This window comes from Halichondria panicea, chromosome 2, assembly GCF_963675165.1.
Source record: "Halichondria panicea chromosome 2, odHalPani1.1, whole genome shotgun sequence".
NCBI classification, from domain to species: Eukaryota; Metazoa; Porifera; class Demospongiae; order Suberitida; family Halichondriidae; genus Halichondria; species Halichondria panicea.
Window position 1 is genome coordinate 263,644 of NC_087378.1, and position 18,691 is coordinate 282,334.

The following is an 18,691-nucleotide window of genomic DNA, read 5'->3' on the forward strand; positions in this document are numbered from 1 at the left end:
ATAGCAGGTGTTGCACAAATAAGGAAACTGAATTGGCTTCTGGGAACAAAGAAAGCTAGCTTGCACGTTGGCTAAGCTGTAATAGAGAAAATGGAGTTTAAGACGCTGACACTAATTCTGTTGTTCCTGTGTGCAGGGAAAGGGCTCGGGCAAACTAATACTAGTAATAGTAAGTGAATTGTCAGTGCCATGCCAGTGGCCTAAGCTAGCTAACCATAATAATTATTAGATACATATATGCTATGCTATTCTCCCTGTACACAATAGGTACCACTGGTGCTCCAACTACACAAGTACCAACAACTACAATACCGTCAACCACCGAGACAACTACCACTGTGCCAACTACCATCGAGCCAGCTGCCACTGAGCCGCCAGCAACCACTGGACCAGCTACCAATGTTACTGAGCTAGCTACCAATGTTACTGAGCTAGCAACCACTGGACCAGCTACCACTGTTCCTGAGCCGCCAGCAACCACTGGACCAGCTACCACTGTTAACGTTACTGAGCTAGCTACCATTGTTACTGAGCTAGCAACCACTGGACCAACTACCACTGTTACTGAGCTAGCTACCACTGTTACTGAGCTAGCTACCACTGTTACTGAGCTAGCTACCACTGTTACTGAGCTAGCTACCACTGGACCAGCTACCACTGTTACTGAGCTAGCAACCACTGGACCAGCTACCACTGTTACTGAGCTAGCAACCACTGGACCAGCTACCACTGAGCCAGCTGGAGGATCTGGGCGTCCTTCGCAAGAGTTTGTGGTGGCCATGAGCATCATCGGTACCTTCCTTGTCGTCTTCCTTCTCCTTATTTGCGGCCTCAGCCTGATCCTCTACATAATCTGTAAAAGTGAGTGTGTCTATTCTTGCAGTTTAGTCACTCTGTGTGCGTGTGTGTACGTGCAGGGCGTGTGTCTCGTCTCAAGGATGAGGTTGTGTGGGTGGACACTGAACATTGTGAGCAGTCCTGTAATGTTGTGCTCACTGATGTCAAAGAAACACCAGCCACACCCACATCACCAGTGAAGGAAGGAAAGAACGAGAGCGACGCTGCACTCACTGCCTGCACATTTGGCTTTGAAGGGGAGATCGTAAAGAGTGAGGAGATGAGCATGGTACGTCATTACCCTGTGTGAGAGTGTGGCTATCATGTGTATCGTTTCACAGAGCAAATTCAACGAAGAAGTTTGAGTACTAAACATTCAAAAACTAGACTATTTATGTATTTCCTTGCCATTATTTACTCAATATACAGATGTTTATATAGATGTATACTTCCTGTTTTCATTGAAACGTTCCCTATAAATACATCTCTCAGTAGCAACAGTAGCCAGCTAGCTAGTGTGTGGTATGTAGCTCTGTGGAATTAATGGCTACTGTCACAATTAATGGAGTAAGTTTTCCCCTCGAGGCCATTTACATCGTTGGTGCTCTCTGTGGTCTGATTGTTATCTTCCTCTTCTTTATTTCCTGCCTCTCGTGCATCCTCTGTGCCCTGCCGCGACGTAAGCCACACACACCACACACACCACACTCACCACCCACTCCTCCTCTTGCAGGATCAGAGAGCCCCCGGGACAAGACAGAACCTCTAGTCCTCAAGTGGGCTGACACTGAACCTGGAAACGTGGAACTGCTGGCAATGAGAACTCTCTCTGAGACAATATTAGAGCCAGCTACGACCACAGCGGACGAAACAAAGAGTGAGAATAGCGATGAGGAGGTCACTGCTGGGACATTTGGCTTTCAGGGAGAGATTGTCAAGAACCAGGAGATAGTAACGGTATTGTGTAATGCTGTTTTGGTGTGCTAACTATCTTGAGTGTGAGTAGGTGGAGTGCAACGATGAAGACACAGATACAAAGCAACAAGTTGAAGAAAGCCAGCCAGCGACTAGTGTGAGTCTATTAGCCTGCTAGCTGAGTGAGTGTGTGTGTGGGTGGGTATTGCCACTAATGCTTGACAAACATTCTATGTCGCAGAACAAGCTTTAAATTGTTGATTTGAAGTGTTTACTTTCTGTAATGTAATCATTCATTTTAGTACTCTACATTAGTGATTGCTTTTATTGCTGCATGGACTGCTGCCACTGTTTGCATTCACTAACAGCCTTGTTCATATAATGCAGACCTTTGGTGTCCTCTCTGACAAGCAACCTCTCGGCAGTGTCCAGAAGGTGCATGAACTCACTACATTAATAGCTAACACTGTCTGTATTACTGTTCATATTATTGTGCAGCCTGACCTTGTCCTGAGTACACCTGTGGTGATAGTCCTGGAAGAGGCCACACCCACTAAGCCCCCCTCTGATGACAAGCCCACACTTGACGAGCACACCACCCTCATGTCTGATACCATTGAACCCCATGAACCCATTGTAGATACTGCCAAGTAAGCCTTCACAATTAACGTACTGTCCGTGTGTTTAAAGTCATTACTGTCCTTTATTGCTATTCTTTTATGCTCACAAGTTGCTGACATTGGCATATTATTCTTTTCAAATTGCCTATTATTCTTTTCAAATCGCCACATTATTCCTCCAAAGCACAACATAGACCCCATGTTGTCGCACAAGTAACATTAAACTATAAATAATGGCCACACGACTCCACCTATTAGCACTAATGTAGAATGCCAAGGAGATATAATCATCCACCAGTACTTCCATCAGGCCTACAAATGTTTATACTATAATTCGTACTGACCTGTTTTTCCAAAACCTACCTTAATTGTTATATAAAGGTGCCTAGTATGCCAGCATAATTCTCACCCAAAAAATGTGCCTATTATGCTTAAAATTATGCCAGCATAATCTACTAACCCCTATCCCTTGTCCATTTCCCCATGCAAGGCCTACTGCAGCCAACAAGTCAACAGAAGAGATCACTAGTAATAGTACAGCTGCTGACACTGGCAAGAGCCTCGAACAACCCAACAGCCCAAACATATTGTTCATGGACGATATTGACAAAGCTTTGGGGATGAGCCCATTGGACATGCAGTTGATGGACATCCCGGGAACTTCCCTCTAGAACTCATAATTAGAGCATAGCTATAGCGTTTGTTATGATAGCGTTTGTTGTTCAAGCGTTTTGTTGTTCACAGGTGTTTAGTAATAAAACAGATTGTTTGTAAAAACATTATGAACATAATAAATTATTGTATGATGGGATATAAAATGACTGTTCTAAAAATGGCACACTACATATATATATATATAGAGTCTGGCTACATGTCACACATTGTTGATCATTCTATTGTAAAGTTAACGGTACGGCGAATTCTCCTGGCACAGGCATCACCATTAGGCCGAACCTTGAATGCATAAACTCCAGCTACCAGGTTACCAAGGTTAGAGGGAGATGTGCCTGCAAGAGAAAAAAGTGTACGGATATTGTCACAGGGTTATATAGAAATTCAAAAATGACCATAAAATGACACTAAGTCATGTGATACTCACATGGTACATACTCTCCGACAGCCCCATTGATGGTGAGACGACACTCAGTGTCGGTGACTGGTCCAATCTCATTCCACTCTATTTGTACGAACCCAGCTTCGTCCACGACAACCACATCCTCTTGTGCAGCATTAACAAACACCACAGAACAGTCCATGTTGAACCCTACAGGGAAAGGGGTGTGGCATTCAGTAACTATAGAGACACACTAGCCACTCCACCTACCTAGTCGCACTTGTCTGGTTATGTTGGCAATCTCCAATCCCTGAGAATCAAAGGCAGTCACTATGAATGTATATGGTTCTTGTCGATCCGGTGGCAGGCCAAAGAAGGTCACAGTCCTTGATGAACCTGGAGGGGGCGGGGCATGTGTTAGGGGGGGTGGTCTGAGGCTAGTGTACATGCTCACAATCTACGGGTCCAAGGGTGCCGAGTTGACACAAGGCTGAGGCAACATCACTACGCAGAGTGAAATCTACGAGCACAGAAGCGGAGGTTGGGCTGTCCAGAGTCACTCTCGGTGTGTCGTTGATGATGACTATCCCAGGGGACACTGTACATGGCAACACAGTGTGTGTGTATGGTGTGGTAGCTGGACTATGTATCAACACAGTGTGTGTATATGGTGCGGTAGCGGGACTATGTATCAACACAATGTGTGTGTATGGTGTGGTAGCGGGACTATGTATCAACACAGTGTGTGTGTATGGTGTGGTAGCGGGACTATGTATCAACACAGTGTGTGTGTATGGTGTGGTAGCGGGACTATGTATCAACACAGTGTGTGTGTATGGTGTGGTAGGGGACTATATATGTATCAACGCAGTGTGTGTGTGTGTGTGGTGTGGTAGCGGGGACTATGTACAGTGTGTGTGTGTGTGTGGTGTGGTAGCGGGACTATATATGTACAGTGTGTGTGGAAAACATGTGGGAGAAAACAATACAAGTAACTGATGGGAGGGAATTAAAATTTGTTGGTGTGTACACAAAGAAGAAAGCCTAGCTGTTAGTCAGATGTATATGGTGTTGCCTATGTGACATGTATATACGTATATACCTTCATCATCATCAATAATAACCACTGTGGCTGTGTTGGGGGAGAGGGTGACAGGAAGACCCCCCGCGGAGACAGAGACTAAGAAGCTCTCCGTAGAGGATTCAGGGAGGTCATTCCCCACAATGGTGTACATAGCACACTGCGTGGTAGCCCCCCCGGACACAAAGGACACAATACGATCACCACCGATGTAGTCAGAGCCATCTACAGAAAGGGATCAATCATATGTACAAGGTGCACTCAACAACACAGCCAACTACACTGTGTAATGAGGTCAACCTACACCTACACTCACCGAGAGCAGAGCCTTGGATTGTTGATACGGTGAAGTCCAGCTGCCCTGAAAGAGGTGCTTCAGAGATGGTGAGGCACACAGGGACAACGGCCTGGGACTCCCCCTCCAACACAGAGAAACTAGGATCACTGAATCCAACAACCGTCGCTACTATAGGAGCTGTGTGTGTGTGTGTGGGGGGGGAGGGGGCAGTCAAAGGGTGGTTATTATCTGAGCTCCACAGTGCACTTACGGTCATCATCAATGATGGTAATAGAGGCAGACTGACGGAAGAACACAACAGCTGAGTCGGTGGTTGACAGGTCAGCAAAGAACATCTCTGTTGGTTCGTTGATTACGTCGTTGATGAGAGTGATGAACTCACAGATGAACGGTTCCGTGTTGATGGGACTAAAGGTGACCGTAACAGTCTCCGCTACGAAATCCTGGCCAGCTGGAGGACAATGGACAATACAGAGAGAGAACAGTTAATAAACAACCCATACAAAGCACATCATGTCTTAGAGCTATACACAATGGCCCCACCCACTCACCCAGCGCACTGCCCGCCCTCAGTGTGAGCGTGAGGATGACATCTCTGTTGACAACATTGTTTGTAAGGTCCACACACACCATCAAGTTAGTGGCGTCTTCGTTCTCATTGAATGTGTAGCTGAGTTGACTCAAGCCGACTGAAACAGTATTGTCTGTGAGAGGGGAGGGGTTTATACACAACAACCTAATCACCAGCTGTTACATACCGAGCGTGTCGAGTATAGAGACAATGGCAGGTGAACCCAATGACCCCGGGAAGTCCCCACTTGTTAGTGAGATGCTGAATGTTTCAGTGCCCTCCTGTACAGTATCCTCCAAGATGGTAACCGTGGTGCACTGTCGTCTTGGCCCACTCGGAGTGAACATGAGCAGCGTGGTGAGGGGAGCATAGTCAAAGCCAGCTGAAGGGGGGGGGAGTAATAGCATTGTGTAAATTAACACAATCATAATAATACCATTTGCTGTGATGTCATTTGCTGTCACAGTGATGGTTGTGGGGGCGGTGAGTTGAGCTCCATTGACCACAATACACACACTTAAACTGCCGTCTTCTTCATTCACAGAGTATGTACTCATCTCCACAGCAATGGTGGCTGGGAGGGGATCGTCACTGATGATGGTAACCAGAACAGTCTGATCTGGTTGGCCAGTTTGTTGTAGTCGGATGGTAAACAATTCGTTAGATTCAAAGAAGGAATCATCGATGATATCGAGAGGTAGACATATTCTAGTGGGAGAGGTGGAGGTGAAGGAGATCTCTCCAATCTTGTCCACATAGTCATCACCAGCTGCATAGGGGGCAAAGGTTATGTCGCCCACACACACACACTGACTGACTCACCTGTGGCTGTGTTGGCTACAGTATCGTATGTTGCCGTGACAGTCTGTCCAGGTGGTGGTAGGGTGTCGATACTTAAACACACCTCAGCACTTGGACCACCCTCTGTCAGTGACAGCTGTAGGGGACCCTCAAATGATATCAGTGGATCCACAGCACCGTCAGAAGCTGTGGGGGGTAATGTGTGGGGTAAGGGGTGTGTGTGTGGGGGGTGGTACTCACCGAATATTGTGACTGTGGAAGTGGGTGTGATTATAGAGCACCCTCCCTGGGGGTCACTAAGGTCAACTAAGAAGCTCTCGTCAGGCTCGGCTAAATTGTCGTCAATGAATTCAACACGTGGACACTGCACATCGATGCCAAATAGAGAGGGTCCAAAGTTCACACTCACAGAGCTTGCCACATAGTCACTACCAGCTGTAGGAACGGACATAGTGTCATGTGATGTATGACAGGTATCATGAGGTGATCAACGTACCCATGGCTGTTCCATCTCTGGTAGAGAAGACGAGACTAGTGGCTGTCGTGGTTATCCCATCGAGCTGCACACACACAGAGAAGAAACCAGCGCTTTCAGGTCCAGAGTAGCTACTCTGAATGAACTGGAAGCTACAGTCAGCGGGGGTTCCATCTGAGGGGGATGGGGGATGGGATAGTAACAGTGGATTGCAGTGCACTTGCAACAGAGAATAGCCAAACAGCACAACCGCAAATTAGATAATAATTTCTTGGCCTAATAATTATAGGCTGTATAATTATAGAGACAATAATTATATATCTCTGGGATTATATTAATAATAGGTATGGCTTAGTGAATTATGCTGTTTGGCCATTCTCTGCTGCAATTAAGTGCACTGCAGTCCACTGTACAGCTAGCCACTGCATGTAGAACAGTGTACAGAGCCTATAGTGTGCATGGTACTATCACTGTATGTTTTCTCGTGGGGTAAAACAGTTCTGCTATAGCTATCTTGTTTCGAGAGGCTGGCCTACCATTGTCTGTGATGGTAACGACGGTTGTCTGGGGGGCCACAAACAGCGCCCCCTGGGGAGGGGGGGACACCAACACTACAGAGAATGACTCAGTAGACTCTGAAGTAGTATCATCTAGGAGGGCCACATTGACACACATCTCAGTGGGGGAGGAGGAGTCAAACACCAATGGGAATGAATCGGCCACAAAGTCAGAGCCAGCTGTAAAAATAAGTGTATGAGCATTAGCACAGGGAGGAGGTACACTTACCAATTGCTGATCCTGTTTCTTGTGTTGCTATAGTTATTGGTAGACTGATAGCAAGGGCTGGACCACTCACACTCACACACACACTCACAAAACTGGTTCCTTCACTCACACTATCGGCAGCCTGAGAGAAGGACACTTGTGCATCTGAGAGAAGGGGGCGGGCATTAAGAGGGTGCGATTAGATTGGGTGTGGTCTTACTGTCAGAGTTGTTGATGATTACTGTTCCCATGGATACACCAAATGTGATTGCATTGCTGGTGCTACTTAGTTCCACTGTGAAGGTCTCGCTACTCTCCACTAGATTGTCTGGTGCTATGGCAATGTTCACACACTGTCTGACGTCAGATGAAGAGAATATCAGGAATTCATTGACACCAGTGTAGTCAGAGCCAAACACTGGAGGGAGGAGAAGGGTTATATAATTATAACAAGACAATTTCGGAAAATTCAACAAGAAATGCAAACGTATCTATCAAGAACACTAAAAAACCATGTGCACACAACCTTAAGGTCTTTACCGTTTTTGAACGAAACAAAATTTAAGATGTACATGTACAAATTAAGATTCACAGCCCAAAGTTAATCTGTCTGGGATACAAGTTACATAATTGTATATCAAAACAGGACCATTAATTTTTGTAAAAATTCCTTACATGCAATATATGGTGGCTATCCCTCAAAGTGTTTATTAAAGAAAAGGTTAAAAGTTGCAAAAGTTACGAGTTAGTCTTACGTGCAGTAGCGGTCCCGTCCATGGTAGTGAGTTGAACACCAGCTAATCCAGTCAACTGTCCTTGAGTAATGGCTGCACACACCATCACAGACCCCTCACTCTCACTTATGATATAGTTGGCCTCCTCTAAGGAGATGGTGGCAGCTGTGGTGGGGTTGTGTTCAGTGATTGAGCATATAATAAATTATGTAATTAAGCTACTTACATGTGTCATCATCAAGAATGGTAACTGTTCCCATGGATACACCAAGTGTGATTGCATCGCTGGTGCTACTTAGTTCCACTGTGAAGGTCTCACTACTCTCCACTAGATTGTCTGATGCTATGGCAATGTTCACACACTGTCTGACGTCAGATGAAGAGAATATCAGGAATTCAGTGACACCAGTGTAGTCAGAGCCAGACAGTGCAGTGGCAGTTCCGTCCATGGTAGTGAGTTGAACACCAGCTAATCCAGTCAACTGTCCTTGAGTAATGGCTGCACACACCATCACAGACCCCTCACTCTCACCTACGGTATAGTCGGCCGCCTCCAAGGAGATGGTGGCAGCTGTGGTGGGGTTGTGTTCAGTGATTGAGCATACAATAAATTATGTAATTAAGCTACTTACATGTGTCATCATCAATAATGGTAACTGTTCCCATGGATACACCAAGTGTGATGGCATCACTGGCGCTACTTAGTTCCACTACGAAAGTCTCGCTACTCTCCACTAGATTGTCTGGTGCTATAGCAATGTTCACGCATTGTCTGGTATTGATGGATGACAGGAATTGAGCAGAGTTGACGGGAGTGTAGTCAGAGCCAGGCGCTAGAGGGGGGTGGATAGTGAGGGTATCATCACCAGCTACTCCACTTACTAGCTGTTCCAACAACACTAGAGAACTGGAGGGGCAGGAGCACTCCAGGGTCAATTTCTCCATCAGTAATGGCTGCACACACCATCAGAGATCCACTATCCTCAGTCACACTGTACACACCCATCTCTAGGGAGACTGTCACGGCTGTGTGTGTGTGTGGGAGGGGGAGGGGAGTGATCACTCACCTTATACCAGCAAGAGTTGACTTACTATCATCATTGAGAATGGTGACTGTTGCCATTGAAGCACCCAGTGTGACATCAGGATCAGAGCTAGTCAGTTGCAGTGTGAAGGTCTCATCATTTTCTACCCGACTGTCTTGAGTGATGCTGATACCACCACACTGTGTCAGACCATTGGCAGTGAACGTGAGAGACATAGTACCCAGGAAATAGTCACTACCGGCCTCTGTAAGGGAAGGAGGGATTGTGTCAGTCGAGGTGTTTAGTGCATTGCCAGCATCCATCAACTCACCAGCTGTTCCGTCCGTGGCAGAGAGTTGAACTGACACAGTTTCAGCTGACAACAGCTGTTCACTGGTAATGACTGCACACACCACCAGAGATCCACTATCCTCAGCAACACTGTACACATCCATCTCTAGGGAGACTGTCACGGCTGTTGTGGTGGGGTTAGTAATACTGTAGGGTCGTTTATATTGAAGTTGAACTTACTATCATCATCAACAATGGTAACTGTTCCCATGGATACACCAAATGTGATTGCATCGCTGGTGCTACTTAGTTCCACTGTGAAGGTCTCGCTACTCTCCACTAGATTGTCTGATGCTATGGCAATGTTCACACACTGTCTGACGTCAGATGAAGAGAATATCAGGACTTCAGTGACACCAGTGTAGTCAGAGCCAGACAGTGCAGTGGCAGTTCCGTCCATGGTAGTGAGTTGAACACCAGCTAATCCAGTCAACTGTCCTTGAGTAATGGCTGCACACACCATCACAGACCCCTCACTCTCACCTATGGTATAGTCGGCCAACTCCAAGGAGATGGTGGCAGCTGTGGTGGGGTTGTGTTCAGTGATTGAGCATACAATAAATTATGTAATTAAGCTACTTACATGTGTCATCATCAATAATGGTAACTGTTCCCATGGATACACCAAATGTGATTGCATCGCTGGTGCTACTTAGTTCCACTGTGAAGGTCTCGCTACTCTCCACTAGATTGTCTGATGCTATGGCAATGTTCACACACTGTCTGACATCAGATGAAGAGAATATCAGGACTTCAGTGACACCAGTGTAGTCAGAACCAGACAGTGCAGTGGCAGTTCCGTCCATGGTAGTGAGTTGAACACCAGCTAATCCAGTCAACTGTCCTTGAGTAATGGCTGCACACACCATCACAGACCCCTCACTCTCACCTACAGTATAGTCGGCCAACTCCAAGGAGATGGTGGCAGCTGTGGTGGGGTTGTGTTCAGTGATTGAGCATACATAAATTATGTAATTAAGCTACTTACATGTGTCATCATCAATAATGGTAACTGTTCCCATGGATACACCAAATGTGATTGCATCGCTGGTGCTACTTAGTTCCACTGTGAAGGTCTCGCTACTCTCCACTAGATTGTCTGATGCTATGGCAATGTTCACACACTGTCTGACGTCAGATGAAGAGAATATCAGGACTTCAGTGACACCAGTGTAGTCAGAGCCAGACAGTGCAGTGGCAGTTCCGTCCATGGTAGTGAGTTGAACACCAGCTAATCCAGTCAACTGTCCTTGAGTAATGGCTGCACACACCATCACAGACCCCTCACTCTCACCTACAGTATAGTCGGCCAACTCCAAGGAGATGGTGGCAGCTGTGGTGGGGTTGTGTTCAGTGATTGAGCATACAATAAATTATGTAATTAAGCTACTTACATGTGTCATCATCAATAATGGTAACTGTTCCCATGGATACACCAAATGTGATTGCATCGCTGGTGCTACTTAGTTCCACTGTGAAGGTCTCGCTACTCTCCACTAGATTGTCTGATGCTATGGCAATGTTCACACACTGTCTGACGTCAGATGAAGAGAATATCAGGACTTCAGTGACACCAGTGTAGTCAGAGCCAGACAGTGCAGTGGCAGTTCCGTCCATGGTAGCGAGTTGAACACCAGCTAATCCAGTCAACTGTCCTTGAGTAATGGCTGCACACACCATCACAGACCCCTCACTCTCACCTACGGTATAGTCGGCCAACTCCAAGGAGATGGTGGCAGCTGTGGTGGGGTTGTGTTCAGTGATTGAGCATACAATAAATTATGTAATTAAGCTACTTACATGTGTCATCATCAATAATGGTAACTGTTCCCATGGATACACCAAATGTGATTGCATCGCTGGTGCTACTTAGTTCCACTGTGAAGGTCTCGCTACTCTCCACTAGATTGTCTGATGCTACGGCAATGTTCACACACTGTCTGACGTCAGATGAAGAGAATATCAGGACTTCAGTGACACCAGTATAGTCAGAGCCAGACAGTGCAGTGGCAGTTCCGTCCATGGTAGTGAGTTGAACACCAGCTAATCCAGTCAACTGTCCTTGAGTAATGGCTGCACACACCATCACAGACCCCTCACTCTCACCTACGGTATAGTCGGCCAACTCCAAGGAGATGGTGGCAGCTGTGGTGGGGTTGTGTTCAGTGATTGAGCATACAATAAATTATGTAATTAAGCGACTTACTTATACGATCACCATCAAGAATAGTAACTGTTGCCATGGATACACCAAGTGTGACATCATCGCTGGTGCTACGTAGTTCTACTGTGAAGGTCTCGCTACTCTCCACTAGATTGTCTGATGCTATGGCAATGTTCACACACTGTCTGACGTCAGATGAAGAGAATATCAGGAATTCAGTGACACCAGTGTAGTCAGAGCCAGACAGTGCAGTGGCAGTTCCGTCCATGGTAGTGAGTTGAACACCAGCTAATCCAGTCAACTGTCCTTGAGTAATGGCTGCACACACCATCACAGACCCCTCACTCTCACCTACAGTATAGTCGGCCAACTCCAAGGAGATGGTGGCAGCTGTGGTGGGGTTGTGTTCAGTGATTGAGCATACAATAAATTATGTAATTAAGCTACTTACATGTGTCATCATCAATAATGGTAACTGTTCCCATGGATACACCAAATGTGATTGCATCGTTGGTGCTACTTAGTTCCACTGTGAAGGTCTCGCTACTCTCCACTAGATTGTCTGATGCTATGGCAATGTTCACACACTGTCTGACGTCAGATGAAGAGAATATCAGGACTTCAGTGACACCAGTGTAGTCAGAGCCAGACAGTGCAGTGGCAGTTCCGTCCATGGTAGTGAGTTGAACACCAGCTAATCCAGTCAACTGTCCTTGAGTAATGGCTGCACACACCATCACAGACCCCTCACTCTCACCTACGGTATAGTCGGCCAACTCCAAGGAGATGGTGGCAGCTGTGGTGGGGTTGTGTTCAGTGATTGAGCATACAATAAATTATGTAATTAAGCTACTTACATGTGTCATCATCAATAATGGTAACTGTTCCCATGGATACACCAAATGTGATTGCATCGCTGGTGCTACTTAGTTCCACTGTGAAGGTCTCGCTACTCTCCACTAGATTGTCTGATGCTATGGCAATGTTCACACACTGTCTGACGTCAGATGAAGAGAATATCAGGACTTCAGTGACACCAGTGTAGTCAGAACCAGACAGTGCAGTGGCAGTTCCGTCCATGGTAGTGAGTTGAACACCAGCTAATCCAGTCAACTGTCCTTGAGTAATGGCTGCACACACCATCACAGACCCCTCACTCTCACCTACAGTATAGTCGGCCAACTCCAAGGAGATGGTGGCAGCTGTGGTGGGGTTGTGTTCAGTGATTGAGCATACATAAATTATGTAATTAAGCTACTTACATGTGTCATCATCAATAATGGTAACTGTTCCCATGGATACACCAAATGTGATTGCATCGCTGGTGCTACTTAGTTCCACTGTGAAGGTCTCGCTACTCTCCACTAGATTGTCTGATGCTATGGCAATGTTCACACACTGTCTGACGTCAGATGAAGAGAATATCAGGACTTCAGTGACACCAGTGTAGTCAGAGCCAGACAGTGCAGTGGCAGTTCCGTCCATGGTAGTGAGTTGAACACCAGCTAATCCAGTCAACTGTCCTTGAGTAATGGCTGCACACACCATCACAGACCCCTCACTCTCACCTACAGTATAGTCGGCCAACTCCAAGGAGATGGTGGCAGCTGTGGTGGGGTTGTGTTCAGTGATTGAGCATACAATAAATTATGTAATTAAGCTACTTACATGTGTCATCATCAATAATGGTAACTGTTCCCATGGATACACCAAATGTGATTGCATCGCTGGTGCTACTTAGTTCCACTGTGAAGGTCTCGCTACTCTCCACTAGATTGTCTGATGCTATGGCAATGTTCACACACTGTCTGACGTCAGATGAAGAGAATATCAGGAATTCAGTGACACCAGTGTAGTCAGAGCCAGACAGTGCAGTGGCAGTTCCGTCCATGGTAGCGAGTTGAACACCAGCTAATCCAGTCAACTGTCCTTGAGTAATGGCTGCACACACCATCACAGACCCCTCACTCTCACCTACGGTATAGTCGGCCAACTCCAAGGAGATGGTGGCAGCTGTGGTGGGGTTGTGTTCAGTGATTGAGCATACAATAAATTATGTAATTAAGCTACTTACATGTGTCATCATCAATAATGGTAACTGTTCCCATGGATACACCAAATGTGATTGCATCGTTGGTGCTACTTAGTTCCACTGTGAAGGTCTCGCTACTCTCCACTAGATTGTCTGATGCTATGGCAATGTTCACACACTGTCTGACGTCAGATGAAGAGAATATCAGGACTTCAGTGACACCAGTATAGTCAGAGCCAGACAGTGCAGTGGCAGTTCCGTCCATGGTAGTGAGTTGAACACCAGCTAATCCAGTCAACTGTCCTTGAGTAATGGCTGCACACACCATCACAGACCCCTCACTCTCACCTACGGTATAGTCGGCCAACTCCAAGGAGATGGTGGCAGCTGTGGTGGGGTTGTGTTCAGTGATTGAGCATACAATAAATTATGTAATTAAGCGACTTACTTATACGATCACCATCAAGAATAGTAACTGTTGCCATGGATACATCAAGTGTGACATCATCGCTGGTGCTACGTAGTTCCACTGTGAAGGTCTCGCTACTCTCCACTAGATTGTCTGATGCTATGGCAATGTTCACACACTGTCTGACGTCAGATGAAGAGAATATCAGAAATTGATTAACACCAGTGTAGTCAGAGCCAGACACTGGAGGGAGGAGAAGGGTTATAAAATCGGGAAGGAAGTGACAAGAGTAGTCTTACGTGCAGTGGCAGTTCCGTCCATGGTAGTGAGTTGAACACCAGCTAATTCAGCCAACTGTCCTTGAGTAATGGCTGTACACACCATCACAGACCCCTCACTCTCACCTACGGTATAGTCGGCCACCTCCAAGGAGATGGTGGCAACTGTGGTGTGATGGGGGGTAGTCAGGCATACAACACACACCATAACTTATGCAAATCAGAGTCAGTAACTACAATGGTGGCTATTCACTCACCGTTACTATCAATAATTTCCACTGACACATCTTGTAGGGTCACCGTGACGAATGAGTCTCCAGCTGTAATGTGGCCAGTGAAGATTTCAGAGGATTCCAGTAGTTGGTCATCATTGATTGTCACCTCAACATTCTGTATTCCCGGACCACTAAACTCAATAATCTGTACCGTACCGTCGTAATCATCAGGGGCTGTAATTATAGGTATGATAGCATGAGTGGTGCTGACTCAGCAAGCTGCTGACTTACCTTCCGCTGAACCATCACGTGTGTAGAAAACAAAGTACGAGGTGAGGGGCTGCACTTGTATGGGATCAGGGAAATCTCCACTGATGCTGACTGATAATACGAGGGGACCTTCATTCTCCCGGACCCGCACAGAAGAAGCCGTGAAACCAACAGTGATCTCTGGAGGAGCAGTGAATAATTGATCATGACATAATTATATTGTAATACAGTGGAACCTCCATTAACGACCACCTCCAATTGCAAAGAGCAACCACACGCTATATAACGGCCAAGAGCTCAGGTCCGGATTGAAACTACAATGACTTCAATGTAAAGCAACCTTTCAGGAGCGACCACCTCTTTACTCCGCATAACGAGCAGCTTTCTAGTCGGCCCCAACTAGCTTTAGCAACGGAAAATAACCTCCAGAATTAGCAGAAAATTATTGCTGAGATAGCATTATTTTGCACAATCGTGAAAACCTGGCTGTAGCTTGTCTCTACAGCCTTTTCAAAGCTTGTATGAGCTAAAGAAGCAGTTAGCAAAGCCCCAAGATTCCTTTGCAGCAAGAAATGACTCATAGAAAATACATAGCTGGCAATCGAAACCTCCCAAGGAAGACCACCTCTCTATAACGGCCAAAAGGCTGGTCCCCAATGGTGTCCATTTTATGAAGGTTCCACTGTACATGTTTGAACTTATTATTGACTACCTTATTATAAACGGGTACTAATTTTAGCAAATTTTAGCGAACTTGTAATTAATGCTAAATTAAGTACCGTACGGGTAGAAAATTTCGAGGTGTTTTTAATTTCGCGTTTTTCGTGGGTGGCTGCAGAACACGAAAATTAAAACCTATGGAAGGCTTCGTATACGCATGCGAGATAGTGCCACACCCTAACTCCACGAAATTTACTACCCGCGAAATTTTCCAAATAAGACAGAATATTGAATTGCACGAAAATTTACACCCTCGAAATTTTCCACCTGTACGGTACGCGCTAATAATAAAACGCAATTGATAAAAAAATATGTATGTTTTTTTTTCATATACTTTTGTATAATGTAATGTACTTTTGAGAGTATGCTAAGCAAGCTAGCCCTTTCTTTATCTGTATCTGACTCCAAACTTTCCATTCAACCTTAAAACTCATACTTGTACATCTTTTGAGATATAATTATTGTGGTAATGAATTTGCTACAAATCCGCCAAAATTAGTACCCTAAAAACAGAGAAAAACCTGAAAACGCTAAAATTACTACCCATCTATTAAGGTATTGTATACATAATGTACCATTTTCTACATGTGTGTGTGTGTGTGTGTGTGTGTGTGAGTGTTTTACCAGGGAAGCAAGAGGCAGTGAGGATGTCCTCACAGCAGTCTCCTCGCTGGAAACAGCCCTGAGAGCACGAGCAGTTGACTAGTGCCACGGAGATGACACAGTCAGTGGTGCTGCTCTCTACACAGCAGCCATCGTACACACCACGGCACAAGTCTACAGTATGTCAGACACCATGCGTAATAGTGACTCTATAGTTCCTACATCTAACCTGTAGGGAATGCACCACTGCCACTGCCACTGCCACTCCCACTGCCCATAAGCTCTGCACACAGTGACAAAGAGTGTGAGAATGGAATGCAACACATTAAGCTCATTAGCCTTGTACCAGGCAGAGAAATGCACACACACAACAAACACTCACCACTGCAAGACAAGCCATCACCCGTGTAACCAGGCAGACACACACACTCAAAACCAATCGCCATGTCAACACAATTGGCATTAGGGTCACAGTTACTCAGACCTTGCAAGCACTCATCAACCACTGAAATATAAGGAGGAGACCATTATTATTAGTATGTGGCCATACTAACATAATTATATCCCTCACACCGATGCTTAAACAAACACTGACTAGCTGCTACGTACTATACTACATCGATAATTAGCACAATTATAATATGTGCGCATGATATATATAAACTCACAGGGTCTCTCTACCGAGGTGCCCACTTCAAATATCCACACTCCTCCAACTCCAACGTTGGTGGTTGTATCAAGCTCCAGGACAGCACCCGTGTTGGAGCCAGGCAAAAAGAACATGTTGGAACCTTCCCCAATAAAACCCACGTCAGCTCTGTCCCCCCCGAATCCATTGACCCCACCATCACTATCCCCTGTCATCCATTGTAGGAGGTTGTCTGCATACATCAGGACAGTGAAGGATCTTACTCCATCAGTGGCCACTATGCACTGGAACGTATTTGTCTGGGGAGGAACAAGAGAGGACAATTATACTTTGCACTGCAAGTAATTGTATTTGACAAACCATGCAATACTACCACTCACTAGATCATCATGGTTGTCTTGGTAGCCGACGTAGAACCAGGTGGCAATGAAAGCACTTGAGACAGTAGAGCTACCAAAGCCGAGGTTGGCTAGTTCGTTGACTCTGTTCAATACTGCAAGCTCTGTAGTCTCTCGATAGAAGACATGTCCAATACTAGTTGTGTCTGCATCAGCTGAGAAGGCATAGACGGATGCTGAGGTTCCACCACTGCTGACCAACTCCAACACACCATCAGTGTGCACCTATGCATGGGATTAGGGGGTAGGGCAACACAAGAGAGGTAATATGTGCAGTGGGGGGGGGGGGGGGGGGGGATTGCAGTGCATGCATTAAAGAGGTAGTGAGTGCAGGGGGGTTAGTATGCGGGCCAGGCAGTGCAGGACAACACACAATGTGGGAGAGGTAATGGAGAGACAATCATTGCCTGGTACTGAGGTAGTACAGTGTAGGGTGCATGGTGACTGGTACAAGTGTCCACATGACAACACCATATACAGTCCAACTATCTCTGCTATGTGGGTGATCATAATTATCAATACAAACATTGGATTGCATTCTGCAAACTGAGGCTAAAGATGGAAAGCGATGCGAGCACCACTCACGCACACACACACTACTCCCAGGCCTTCCTTTTATTGCTGATTTAGTCTAGCTGAGTATCTATCTATAGAAGGCAGCAAAAAACAAAAAGACGACATGAGGCAGCAATCAACTTATTGTGACATGCAAGAACAGAAGAAAGAGCCTGTGTAGCCACCACACACACACACACATGCATACACACATATATACTACAGGCAATACACCACTCACTCACACACACACACACAGAGGCTACAGATAATGCACGTACTGTAATAGTCTCCCGCTGCAGTCCTAGGAATGGAATATTGGCCGCTAAATTCACAGAAGCTGATACATCATTTCCTCGCTGCAACTCAGTGTCTCCAGAGTCGGGGCCAAATGGCAGGAACATGGGGAGAGGTATCGCCCACACAGTCTGGAGGGCCGTCAGACATAGTAACAAAACTCTCACTGACACCATAACCTCCACCATTCAACTAGCAACAATCCTAACACACAACTATTGCAAATAATAGACTGTAGCTATATAGCTTGAGAGTTCGTTTTGCTTATAAATATCACTGAAATGAACGTAATGTCGTATGCTGCATGCACTGTGGACTATCATAGCTAGCTTGAGCTGTGTGTGGTATGCTAACATGGAAGCCCTACAGAGACGTACCAGGCAATGTGATTGTCAGGATAATTATAGCTCATTTGCACACTTATGATCTTAGCTCCTCCTGACTACTGGCAGGTTGGGAGGAATGAGACACACACACACGTGAAGTCATTGATATCTCTTTATATACAAGCAGCCTTACAATAATAATTTCACTATTAAAGCAGATCAGATGACATCTCTTGCAGCTTTGTATC

General features: G+C 45.8%; 3 protein-coding genes across 8 annotated transcripts; 2 read left to right on the plus strand and 1 right to left on the minus strand.

Annotated features, from left to right (window-relative positions):
• The first annotated feature begins 5 nt into the window (after window positions 1-5).
• LOC135332309 (salivary glue protein Sgs-3-like) lies at window positions 6-1,317 on the plus strand. Of its 3 annotated transcripts, XM_064527699.1 has the most exons (5): window positions 8-169; window positions 268-606; window positions 649-861; window positions 918-1,126; window positions 1,179-1,317. In XM_064527699.1, the coding sequence occupies exons 1-5, from the start codon at window positions 91-93 to the stop codon at window positions 1,200-1,202; spliced, it is 864 nt and encodes a 287-aa protein (XP_064383769.1). In that variant the 5' UTR covers window positions 8-90; the 3' UTR covers window positions 1,203-1,317. The 3 variants fall into 3 exon arrangements, with proteins under 3 accessions (XP_064383768.1, XP_064383769.1, XP_064383767.1); XM_064527698.1 differs by having other exon boundaries at window positions 6-169; window positions 268-855; XM_064527697.1 differs by having other exon boundaries at window positions 268-861.
• LOC135332311 (uncharacterized) lies at window positions 1,268-3,154 on the plus strand. The gene is made up of 6 exons (XM_064527701.1): window positions 1,268-1,516; window positions 1,571-1,794; window positions 1,844-1,909; window positions 2,140-2,187; window positions 2,251-2,402; window positions 2,863-3,154. Exons 1-6 carry the CDS (start codon window positions 1,381-1,383, stop codon window positions 3,041-3,043), a joined length of 807 nt encoding a protein of 268 aa, XP_064383771.1. The 5' UTR covers window positions 1,268-1,380; the 3' UTR covers window positions 3,044-3,154.
• Window positions 3,102-18,438, minus strand: LOC135332273 (adhesion G-protein coupled receptor V1-like). Of its 4 annotated transcripts, none has more exons than XM_064527649.1 (43): window positions 18,102-18,438; window positions 17,248-17,490; window positions 16,887-17,166; window positions 16,601-16,723; window positions 16,448-16,501; window positions 16,240-16,392; window positions 14,917-15,075; window positions 14,668-14,859; window positions 14,432-14,575; window positions 14,172-14,375; window positions 13,766-14,110; window positions 13,360-13,704; window positions 12,954-13,298; window positions 12,549-12,893; window positions 12,143-12,487; window positions 11,823-12,081; window positions 11,328-11,413; window positions 10,922-11,266; window positions 10,516-10,860; window positions 10,111-10,455; window positions 9,708-10,049; window positions 9,508-9,651; window positions 9,244-9,441; window positions 9,034-9,177; window positions 8,784-8,984; window positions 8,378-8,722; window positions 8,173-8,316; window positions 7,638-7,835; window positions 7,439-7,582; window positions 7,189-7,389; window positions 6,674-6,826; window positions 6,418-6,612; window positions 6,199-6,363; window positions 5,813-6,145; window positions 5,564-5,758; window positions 5,357-5,509; window positions 5,056-5,256; window positions 4,824-4,982; window positions 4,529-4,732; window positions 3,881-4,024; window positions 3,697-3,822; window positions 3,472-3,636; window positions 3,102-3,379 (listed from the first exon to the last, which is right to left on the minus strand). In XM_064527649.1, exons 1-43 carry the CDS (start codon window positions 18,303-18,305, stop codon window positions 3,261-3,263), a joined length of 9,234 nt encoding a protein of 3,077 aa, XP_064383719.1. In that variant the 5' UTR covers window positions 18,306-18,438; the 3' UTR covers window positions 3,102-3,260. The 4 variants fall into 4 exon arrangements, with proteins under 4 accessions (XP_064383719.1, XP_064383717.1, XP_064383718.1 ...); XM_064527647.1 differs by having other exon boundaries at window positions 11,328-11,672; window positions 11,734-12,081; XM_064527648.1 differs by lacking the exon at window positions 11,823-12,081 and having other exon boundaries at window positions 11,328-11,672.
• Window positions 18,439-18,691: the final 253 nt, after the last annotated feature.